Source organism: Tachyglossus aculeatus, chromosome 12, assembly GCF_015852505.1.
Source record: "Tachyglossus aculeatus isolate mTacAcu1 chromosome 12, mTacAcu1.pri, whole genome shotgun sequence".
In the NCBI taxonomy this organism is placed as follows: Eukaryota; Metazoa; Chordata; class Mammalia; order Monotremata; family Tachyglossidae; genus Tachyglossus; species Tachyglossus aculeatus.
In genome coordinates, this window is record NC_052077.1 from 28,510,979 (window position 1) to 28,523,234 (window position 12,256).

Sequence of the window (12,256 nt, forward strand, 5' to 3'; positions counted from 1 at the left end):
GAAGCAAACTTGAAGCTAACAATTCAGTTTTCAGCACTTTCTGTAACTGTGTTTCTAAGATTTGCTATGCGTTTTGCCGGACATAAGGGGCTAGAGGCTCTTCCTTTATCAGTAAAATTTTGTTCTAGCTCAGCCTCTCCATCTACATTTGGGAACAGAGGGCAGGGTAGGAGGGGATCACTGCAGTGAAACGTTTCATTTCCCTAAGAAGAGGGATTATAACTGCATTGTTTTTTTATCATGGTGAGAATTTTAATATAGCAGATATGATTGTAATTGCTTGCCTACCACATTTATGGTAATAAAAATGAGAGAAAAAATAACTTCATTGTTGCTGTGGAAATACAAAAAATTCAACCATCCTCAATCACCATCTCTATGTAGTGACTTCATAAATTCCACAGGTATAATAAATACTGTTCTGGGAAAGATGAACTGAATGGGGTGACCAGAAGCAGTTACTCCAAATATTCAATCTTTCAGTTAAATTTATGGCTCTCACAACCCCATGGTCAGAAGTGGCCTTGAGCCAGTGGCTATCAGTGAGATAAAGTGTTTCTTGATGGAGACTGCTGCTGAGAATGTAGCTTTTCTTCAGGGAAAATTTCGGTGACATGTCCAATAGATCCAGATTATATTGACGATTAACAGAACACAAGAATGATGTTGGGGGATTACCATGCCCCATCTCTCTCTTTTTCTTGTTCAATGGTGTTTGTTAAATATTTACTATGTGCCAATGTACTAAAAGCTGGGACAGATATGGGTTAATCAGGTCAGACACAGTCCGTGTTCCACATGGGACTCACTGTCTTAATCCCCATTTTACAGAGGAGACAACTGATGCACAGAGAAGTGAGTGACTTCCCCAAGGTCACACAGCAGACAAGTGGTGGAACTGGAACTAAAACCCAGGTCCTTCTAACTTCCAGATCTGCTCTCTGTTCACTAGGGCCACACTGCCTCTCAAGTTTCAATTTAGTGCCTTCATCACCAAAGCTCTTTATATTAGTTATTTTAGTCTAATGACCCTGAGAAGTGTTTAGTAAAATGTCATGACACCCTGGAATATAGGTTTCAGGCATTATTATGCCCAGATGGAGAAACTGAGGCATGGTGAGGTTAAGTGGCTTAAGTCCCACAGTAGACAGGTGGAAGAGCCAGGACTAGAACTCGAGACCTCTGCTTTCCAGGGCTGCACCTCTCCCACTACGGTACGCTTCCTTCTCAAAGAGGCTTTTCAAAGCCTTTTAAATGTCACTATTCAGGAAAAAATGGAATATAGCCATCACTTGGCAGTCCATAGTGATCCACGGGTGCGCTAGATTTCAATCATTCAATCAGTGGTATTTCCTGAGAGCTTAATTTATACAGACCATCATCATCATCATCATCAATCGTATTTATTGAGCGCTTACTATGTGCAGAGCACTATACTAAGCGCTTGGGAAGTACAGATTGGCAACATATGGAGACAGTCCTGGGAGAGCACAATACAACAGAGTTAGTAGACATATTCCCTGCTGATGAGCAGAACAGCAGCCTGGGTATCGATCTTCAGGCCTGAATTCGGTCCTAAACGCCTGAAATGTATCCTAAAGGATATATTTGACCAGTTATAAGTACTGAATAACGGTACACGGAGGCTGGTTAAGGACAAAATCTGAAAATAGAGCACGCTTTTCATTTTACTGATTTTAATTCAGGATCTTAAAACAATTTCAAAGCGTTGATTTAATATGGTTGTTAAAATTCAACAAGGCAAGCTGTTCAGGTATTGTAAACAAATTATTCCCCCACCCCTTCTAATAATGAAAAGCCTTTGATGTTTCTATGCTTGTATAAGGTCATTAGAGGAAGGAGATTCTTAAAGTCTAGGAAGAGAAAGATAATTAGGATAATTAGTACAACTAATGGCAGTTTACGAGAGACAAGAATATCATAATAAAGAAATGCAATTATATTAGTACCTTCTTCTCTCCACAATATGTTGGCAACTGCAGCATGCGGGAAAGGGAAAGAACAGAAGAAACAAATGAGTATGGAAGATGGGAAATGGTGTGTTAATTCCAGCAATAATTGAAGTGATCACACATCTGAGGGGAAAACAAACATATATAAATGAATTAAGCATAAAGTTTTATGTGTATGAAAAGATTCACAAAGCAACCTCTTTTTAATTATCACTTCGTGAAATTTCTTTAGAATGAAGATTATATTAGCAAACATGGTGACATTTTTAAGCACCATAAAAAATAGGAGTACAGTTTAACTACAACAGGCAAAAGTGTTATAAGGAGTTTGACTAAGTTAATTGCCATGGAAAATAATTGTTAGAACAAGCACGAGGATCAGAGACTCTTGTGCCTCCCAAAATAAAAATGTGTCGCTGAAAGATAATAATAAACACTGAATTTATTTTTTTCTCAGTATCTCTGAAAATGGAAAATTGGTGGAAATCTCATGCCTTATTCTTTCAAAATACAGTTTTGAATATTGTTCTGTGTTTGAAGCAGAAACATCAGCATCTCCTACAATTCGGATAGGTTACGCTTCATTGCGCATTTCAGAGGTTTGAGCCCAAAGACAAAAAGAAGTATTTGAACATGCTCTAGTGGAAGGAGCACTGGCCTAGGAATCAGTACAAATGGGTTCTGATTTTGGCTCTGCCATTAACTTGCAATGTGGCCTCAGACTAGTCATTTAAATTCTCTTTAACCATAATTTTTTTCATCTTTAAATGGGCATACCCTATCTGTCCTCCCTACCCCTTAGACTGTGAGTCACTTGAGAATACGATCGGTGTCTATCTTGTATCTATCCCAGTGGTTAGCTCCGTGCTTGGTACATAGTAAGCACTTAATAAATATTATAATTATTATTTTATTGTCATTAGGGATGGAGTAGAAAAAAGATAGGGGATGCAGAATGATTACAAAGGGTATTTGGCCTCAGTCCTTCTTACCTACAATTTCTTATTTAACGTTGTTCTTTAAATTACTCTAACCATTACTGAATGAATAATAATTTTCTATTGATGTTAAAGAATATTACATAAAAACAAATTTCATATTTTTTTTTCCAACCATTCCTGATACATACACATTTTCAATGAACTTATTATGGCTTTATCTTGGGTCATGCCTGTAAAATCCAGCTGACCTATCATGGAGCTTCTTTGACTTAACAGGAACATATTGTTGTAGCTATATTACTCACCTAGGAATACTTGAATACATAATTATGGAGAATTTTGATAAAAATAGGAGAACCCACCCTGGTTCTAGAATCAATGACCAGTTCTAGGAAGCAGCATGGCTCAGTGGAAATAGCCCGGGCTTGGGAGTCAGAGGTCATGGGTTCTAATCCCGGCTTCGCCACTTGTCGGCTGTGTGACTTTGGGCAAGTCACTTAACTTCTCTGTGCCTCAGTTACCTCATCTGTAAAATGGGGATTAAGACTGTGAGCCCCACGTGGGACAACCTGATCACCTTGTATTTCCCCAGTGCTTAGAACAGTGCTTTGCACATAGTAAGTGCTTAACAATTACTATTATTATTATTATCATTCCTCTGAAAAAAATGGTTCCAATCTACAGCATTTGAACTTAAGGGGAAATTTTCAGAAGCCAACTGTGTTATAAATATGATGGCCTGTTCATATTAAAATAGGAAACTGTGAAAATAGTAAGGTTTATTGTGTCACTACAGAAATCAGGGAGAAAATCAGGATTTTTCTGTATTGCTGGGTTAGACTGTCCTGGGGGGAATGGAAGAATTTCCTCAGTAAATTGACAGCACGTCTGATGCCTGGGGACTAATTATCATTGTGCAGTTTTGTCAACCTACTCTTACTTAGAAAGGTACTTTGAATGAAAAGTGTGATATTTCCCTTCTTGAACTTTAAATTTTCAATACAGGCACCATATTAAAAAAAATCACTTGATACCATTAGCAGTATGTCAAGCAGTCTTCTTTTCAAAAACACACCATATTTTGATTCAGTTCAGAGAAAGAGGAAATGTGGGAAAAACCATAGTTACATAAATCTTAGGATCATCCTCTGAGGGCCACCAGAACACAATTTTTTTTTCCCTAAATGACTGAGGTGGTCTTGTCTTATACTGATGCCTCACTTTCATAATTATAAATTATGTTACTTGTTAATTATGTTATTTGTTAAGTGCTTACTATGTGCCATGCCCTGCTCTAAGCACTGGGGTAGATACAAGCTAAATAGGTTGGACACAACCTCCAACCCACGTTGGGCTCACACTCTTAATCCCCACATTACAGATGAGGTAACTGAGGCACAGAGAAGTTAAGTGACTTTCCCAAGGTCAAACTGCAGACAAGTGGTGGAGCTAGATTAGAACCCAGGTCCTTCTAACTCCTAGGCCTATGCTCTATCCATTAAGCCATGGTGCTTCTCACAATGCCATCTCAAGTGTATAGAATGTCTACTCTGCAGGATTCAGGGTTATCAATGAATAATATCTCAGTATTATTTGCAAATACCCATGAGGGAGTTTGTGAGTGTCATTTTTCTTGTTGCTGGCATGCTGCATGAGAGAAAACAGGGCACAGAAGAACCAAAAACAGAAATTCTTCCTACTCATCCGAGAAGAATCCTTCAGAAAATGTCAGCCCCTTAACTCACTACTTCTCCATACACACACATACACAAACACACACATACACAGACACACACACACACACACACACACACACACACACACAGCCATAACTTTTGACAGATGGTAAGACCCTACTCATATGCGGAGTGTATCAAAAGACAAGGCAAGGATATACCCACGCCAGCACTAAAGGGATTGATTCCACACAGTGTCCTTCTCCAATACATGTGACCTGCAATCTTAGAATATAAGATCTTAGTGGGAAGAGAATGTGTCTGCCAACTCTACTGTAGTACACTCTCCTGAGTGTTCAGTACAGTGCTCTGCACATAGTAAGTGCTCACTAAGTATGATTGATTGATAGATGATGACGAAAATGCTGGGATGGTGAGGCCTGAATTGCTAAATATAAGAGGGCCTTCCCTCCCCAATGTAGATCTCTGGATAAAGTGGCAATGGAAGTGCTCTAATTCTTGAACTGAGAGAAGGAATGATATGCATTAGCTACTGTAACATCCGACAATATTGGCACCAGGGAGAAAGAATGAAAAGGTCAGAGAGAGCCAGTAGAAGGATGAGGGCAAATGGAAAAGAAACTAGGCCAGGGAGCAGCAGTAGGTCCCACTGTCACTGAAATAACGCAGGCAGTGAGCGGGGCAATATTTATAGCTGAAGCCTCCTGATTTCACATTGATTCCCTGCACATTTAACTATTAGTTACCTATCACTGAAAATAAAATGTGAGTCTTTATATCTTAAAGGACCCTTAAAGTAGTGTTTATATCTTAAAGGACTGTCCCGCATATGACAGCCTCCCATCCCCCTGTCTTTATAATAATAATAGTAATAGTAGTAGCAGTACTTGTTAAGCGCTTACTATGTGCCAAGCACTATTCTAAGTACTGGGTAGATACTAGTTAATCTAGCTGGACACAGTCCCTGTCCCACTTGGGGCTCACCATCTTATCCCCATTTTACTGATGAGGTAGCTGAGGTTCAGAGAAGTTAATGACTTGTCCAAGGTCACACAGCAGACCTGTGGCGGAGCTGGGATTAGAACCCAGGTCCTTCTGACTCTCAAGCCCATGCTCTATCCACTAAGCCGTGCGAGCACTGTACTAAGCGCAGGGGTGAATACAAGCAGAGTGGCTTGTACTTAGGAAGCAGTGTGGCCTAGTGGAAAGAGCATAGGCCTGGAAATCAGTGGACCTATGACGTTTAGCAATTTCCAGTCAGATTTTTGGTTAGTGAGACATACCCTGCATTGCAGGATGGAGAAGGGCCCAAAGGTCACTGCTTAGATCAGCATCTGGTGGTGCTTTGGAATCTTATTCTTGGCAAGCAGCATAGTTTAGTGGAAAGAGCATGAGCATGGAAATCAGAAGACCTGGGACCTAATCCGGGCTCTGCCATTACTTACTGTGTGACCTGGGGAAGTAATAATAATAATAATGGCATTTATTAAGCACTTACTATGTGCAAAGCACTGTTCTAAGCTCTGGGGAGGTAACAAGGTGCTCAGGTTGTCCCATGGGGGGCTCACAGTCTTAATCCCCATTTTACAGATGAGGTAACTGAGGCACAGAGCATTTACATGATTTGCCCAAAGTCACACAGCTGACAAGTCACTTTATTTGTCTCAGTTTCATCATCTGTAAAATGGGGATTCAATAGGTGTTCATTCCTGAAGGAATGAATGCAGTTACCAACCAGGAGCACCTTTGGAGCTACGGTAATCTGGCTCATTAAAACTCCATTAACCTACTAAATCATTTTTTAGTTCTGAAGGAATGAATGCAGTTACCAACCAGGAGCACCTTTGGAGCTACGGTAATCTGGCTCATTGAAACTCCATACATTGAGTCTACAAAAGGCAATTCACCTGGCAAGGAAAAAATGACAACACTTAAATACATGTGATAAATTATATATTTTACATTATTTAATTATATTGATGTCTGCCTCCCTCTCTAGACTTTAAGCTTGTTGTGGGCAGGGTACGTTTCTACTAACTCTGCCATACTGTACTCCCCGAGGGCTTACTACGGTGCTCTGCACACAGTAAGCACCCAATAATGCCATTAATTGAGTTCACTCATTCATTCATTCATTCAATCGTATTTATTAAGCACTTATTGTGTGCAGAGCACTGTACTAAGCTCTTGGGAAGTACAAGTCGGCAACATATAGAGACGGTCCCTACCCATCAATGGTCTCACAGTCTAGAAGGGGGAGATGGACAACAAAACAAAACATGTAGACAGGTGTATGTTGAGTTGCCTTGGAGCTGTTTCTTTGGACTCACTGAGACAAGATAGGATTCCACCATATGCTTCCTTGTGCTCAACTCTTGATATATGATTGACAACTAATGCATAGTGTTGTGATGTCCCCGTTCTCTTTTAATGCTCTTTTAATGCCATCCTGATTACAGCCCTAGTCTTGGCTTCTCTATCTCTGATGAAAACTGTCTCTGCCTACATCAAATATTGCAAGGTTGGCATTTTGAACATGTGTGCTCTATAAATTCAAGGACATTTCCACTAATCTCTCCTTTGGGGAGTCTCCATATCTAATCTATTTTCCTATAACTGAATTGGGTGATGAGGTGTTGCTGGGCATTGGATCCTTTTTTGTCTTTAGAAGACTCCAAACTGAGCAGGTCTGATATTTTATTTGAAACATCACTCTTTTCTTACTTTCCCTTTGAAAAATCATTACTAGATCACACTGACAGTAACAACAAGCCACAGGTTCCTTTGAAAACCAGCACTCAATCCAACCAAAAAGAAACTATTTGTATTACAAGATGCTGTCTGAAGAATTTAATTCAACAGTCTTCCTTTTGATAAAATATTTTCTATGGTCGGTGGCTTCAATATCTAAGGAAAGGTCACCGACCACTTACAATCTTAAGGACAACGTCTTCACTTCTTCCATTTGTAGTATGTAGTTTGTGGTACATATTTACTGATTTATTTCATTATCTCAATATTTCCAACGTGATTCTCAAACAAAAAAATTTCAGAAACCCCACCTAAGAACCTTTCTATGTTTTTTGCTTCTCAGACTTTAATACAGACTAATGGAAATCTATTAAAGCCCTCAGGCTAAGAGGCTACCAGAATCATTAAACCAAATGGACATACGAATTCAAAGCACCCTAATTTCATTTTCTTTAAATGCATCAAAAAGGCTCATGGATTACAACATAGTATCATAAAGAAAATACTTCTACAGTGGCATTTGTGATTTTAAATCTATAAACTTTGAAAAGCAAAAAAGCTCTTACGTGAAGGTGAGGTGAAAAGTATCATCATGCTGACAAAGGATATAAAAATACAAATGTTCATTTTTATTAAAGTGATTAGATAATCCCTCTGTGGTAGTTACATAGACTGTTTTAAGTGATTAGTGTGGATTTAGCACACTTGCTAACTGGTAGAAACCAGTGATCTGGAAAAACTGCTGAAGTTTCCAAGCCATAATGTGTAATTTACTCTGGAGAAGTAGGTTATATACTAGGACACTCTGGATTTTTATATAAATTGTCTTCACAGGGCCTTGTGGCATAGACAGTAGCAACTATTTTCATACCCATTTTTCAGATTAAAATAAACCCCAAGGCAGATAAATGACTTATCTGAGTTTTTACCATTAGTGGTATAGGTGAAATAAAAACTCACATAGCCTGATATCCAAACCAATGTTCATCTATCAGAACAGGCTGTTTCACTGATCTTTGCATTTTTGATACTTTATCTGAGCTGAACTCTAATTGAGAATCTTATTCTTATTCTGATTGGTTGGGATGGCAATTTACATAATTGTAATTGTATACGATGCCCACTTCTTGATTGCAACAAAATTCAGAAAAAAAAGACCTGCATCATAATTCCAAGAGGCAAAGGACACAGAATATATTTTATTGATAATTTAATCATGGGACAAGATTCTTGAATAATCTTTGCTCTATGTGAATAATAAACTCTATGTTCTTTTTTCTATTAAGAAGGGTTGTGTTTCTATAGAAAAGAGTAAATTGGGATATCAAACAAATGTCCTGTGAATGAGGCTACTTAGGCAGCTAATTTGGAATGCTCAGGGAGAAATAAACCTTTCTAATTGTTTAATGCTAGTATTTATTGAGTATTTAATCTGAGAAGAGCACTGCACTAAACTCTTGGGAAAGTACAATAGAATTAGCAGATATTCCTTCCTTCAAGGAGTTTACATATCTAGTGGGATTGTAAATGGGATTTCTTCCCAGCAGATCAGAAAAAGTAGGGAAAAGTATGCATTATATTTTCATTTCACTTTACCATTTTAATTTGTCCTTGGAGATATATAATAGGAAAAAATGGGTTTAGATTCCCTTTTCTCATGTTAATATTGGATAAGGTGAACATTTTGGGAGCAAACTCTTTTACTTTTCATCCTATTAAAATTAACAAAGTAATCACATTCTGCTTCTGTAGAATTATGACATTTCTCGGTGAAACAACAGAAGTCAGGTAGTTATTTAATAAAAGAAACTATGCTAACAGGAAGCCTTAATCCTTTATCCTACTCTGGAAGCCAAGCCCGGCGAATCCAAAATAAACCAAAGACTCCACCTGTCCAGGATTTTTTTTATTTGACTCCAGGTCATGCTGATAAAATTGATGTGACATAGTTTGCTGCTTAATTATTTAGCTTTCATTTTTAATTAAGGTGTCACAATTGCCACATTATTCTCCATAATAATATTATTTGAATCCCAGAGATCAAAGGAGAAAGTTTTTTTTCAATCAATCAATCAATCAATCGTATTTATTGAGCGCTTACTATGTGCAGAGCACTGTACTAAGCGCTTGGGAAGTACAAATTGGCATCACATAGAGACAGTCCCTACCCGATAGTGGGCTCACAGTATAAAAGGGGGAGACAGAGAACAGAACCAAACATACCAACAAAATAAAATAAGTAGGATAGAATGTATAAGTAAAATAAATAAATAAATAAATAAACAGAGTAATAAATATGTACAACCATATATACATATATACAGGTGCTGTGGGGAGGGGAAGGCGGTAAGGCGGGGGGATGGAGAGGGGGACGAGGGGGAGAGGAAAGAAGGGGCTCAATCTGGGAAGGCCTCCTGGAGGAGGTGAGCTCTCAGCAGGGCCTTGAAGGGAGGAAGAGAGCTAGCTTGGCGGATGGGCAGAGGGAGGGCATTCCAGGCCCGGGGGATGACGTGGGCCGGGGGTCGATGGCGGGACAGGCGAGAGCGAGGTACAGTGAGGAGATTAGTGGTGGAGGAGCGGAGGGTGCGGGCTGGGCAGTAGAAGGAGAGAAGGGAGGTGAGGTAGGAGGGGGCGAGGTGATGGAGAGCCTTGAAGCCCAGGGTGAGGAGTTTCTGCCTGATGCGCAGATTGATCGGTAGCCATTGGAGGTTTTTGAGGAGGGGAGTGATATGTCCAGAGCGTTTCTGGACAAAGATAATCCGGGCAGCAGCATGAAGTATGGATTGAAGTGGAGAGAGACACGAGGATGGGAGATCAGAGAGAAGGCTAGTGCAGTAGTCCAGACGGGATAGGATGAGAGCTTGAATTAGCAGGGTAGCGGTTTGGATGGAGAGGAAAGGGCGGATCTTGGCAATGTTGCGGAGCTGAGACCGGCAGGTTTTGGTGACGGCTTGGATGTGAGGGGTGAATGAGAGAGCGGAGTCGAGGATGACACCAAGGTTGCGGGCTTGTGAGACGGGAAGGATGGTAGTGCCGTCAACAGAGATGGGAAAGTCAGGGAGAGGACAAGGTTTGGGAGGGAAGACAAGGAGCTCAGTCTTCGACATGTTGAGCTTTAGGTGGCGGGCGGACATCCAGATGGAGATGTCCTGAAGGCAGGAGGAGATGCGAGCCTGGAGGGAGGGGGAGAGAGCAGGGGCAGAGATGTAGATCTGGGTGTCATCAGCGTAGAGGTGATAGTTGAAGCCGTGGGAGCGAATGAGGTCACCAAGGGAGTGAGTGTAGATTGAGAACAGAAGGGGACCAAGCACTGAACCTTGGGGAACTCCCACAGTAAGAGGATGGGAGGGGGAGGAGGAGCCTGCAAAAGAGACTGAGAAAGAACGACCGGAGAGATAAGAGGAGAACCAGGAGAGGACGGAGTCTGTGAAGCCAAGGTCAGATAACGTGTTGAGGAGAAGGGGGTGGTCCACAGTGTCAAAGGCAGCTGAGAGGTCGAGGAGGATTAGGACAGAGTATGAGCCGTTGGATTTGGCAAGCAGGAGGTCATTGGTGACCTTTGAGAGCGCAGTTTCCGTGGAATGAAGGGGACGGAAGCCAGACTGGAGGGGGTCGAGGAGAGAGTTGTTGTTGAGGAATTCTAGGCAGCGCGTGTAGACAACTCGTTCAAGGAGTTTGGAAAGGAATGGTAGGAGGGATATGGGACGATAACTAGAAGGTGAGGTGGGGTCAAGAGAGGGTTTTTTTAGGATGGGAGAGACATGGGCATGTTTGAAGGCAGAGGGGAAGGAACCAGTGGAGAGTGAGCGGTTGAAGATGGAAGTTAAGGAGGGGAGAAGGGATGGAGCGAGAGATTTCATAAGATGAGAGGGAATGGGGTCAGAAGCACAGGTGGCCGGAGTAGCACTTGAGAGGAGGGAGGAGAGTTCCTCTGAGGATACCACTGGGAAGGATGGGAGAGTAGCAGAGAATGTTGAGAGCCGGGGGGTTGGAGAAAGGGGGGGAAGAGACTTTGGGGAGGTCGGACCTGATGGATTTAATTTTGTTAATGAAGTAGGAGGCCAGATCGTTGGGGGTGAGGGAAGGAGGAGGGGGAGGAACCGGGGGCCTGAGAAGGGAGTTGAATGTACGGAAGAGCTGGCGGGGGGTGATGGGCATGGGTGTCAATAAGGGAGGAGAAATAGTTTTGTCTGGCAGAAGAGAGGGCTGAGTTAAGGCAGGAAAGGATCAACTTGAAGTGAACGAGGTTGGCATGGTGTTTAGACTTTCGCCAGCAGCGTTCGGCAGCTCGAGCATAAGAGCGAAGGAGGCGGACAGTGGCACTTTCATATTTGCAACAAATTTCATATTTCCACTTTCATATTTGCAACAATAGCTTTTGGAATTGGTATAGAAAGCTAAGAGAAGATGTGCAAAGGTATGCACGAAAACAAATGCAATCTTGTTATACACTCAGCAAATCTTTATTCATGCGGGTTGCAGAGGAATATTTCCTATGTTGGGGCCCATTTGTTTACTTTTGGAGAAATTTATCATATGTCCCATTCTGAAGCAAACTGATCAATTCATTACCATTACCAACTGTGTGACACTGGGCAAGTCATTCAACTTATCATCATCATTATTTGGTACTTGTTAAGGGCTTACTATGTGTCCAATACTGTACTAAGCACCAGGGTACAAGATCACCTAGTCAAATACGGTCCCTATCCCACATGGGTCTCAAAGTCTGAGTAGGGGGGAAGAATAGGCAAGGAATCCCATTTTACAGATGAGGAAACTGAGACACAGACAAGTGAAGTGACTTACCCAAGGTCAAACAAACAGCAGCAGGCTAGCAGCGGAGCCAGAATTAGAAACCAGGCCCCCTGACTCTCAAGTCCGGGCTCTCTCC

General features: G+C 41.2%; 1 protein-coding gene across 3 annotated transcripts in view; it reads right to left on the reverse strand.

Annotated features, from left to right (window-relative positions):
• Nucleotides 1-12,256, reverse strand: part of FSTL5 (follistatin like 5) — a 580,307-nt gene that overhangs the window by 78,958 nt on the left and 489,093 nt on the right. For 2 of the 3 annotated variants that reach the window (XM_038755338.1, XM_038755339.1), the window contains exon 11: nt 1,971-1,997. The exons of the other annotated variant lie outside the window; for it this stretch is intronic. In XM_038755338.1, the coding sequence (XP_038611266.1) occupies nt 1,971-1,997 (27 nt within the window). The remainder of the gene's footprint in view (nt 1-1,970; nt 1,998-12,256) is intronic. 3 annotated transcript variants of the gene reach the window in all.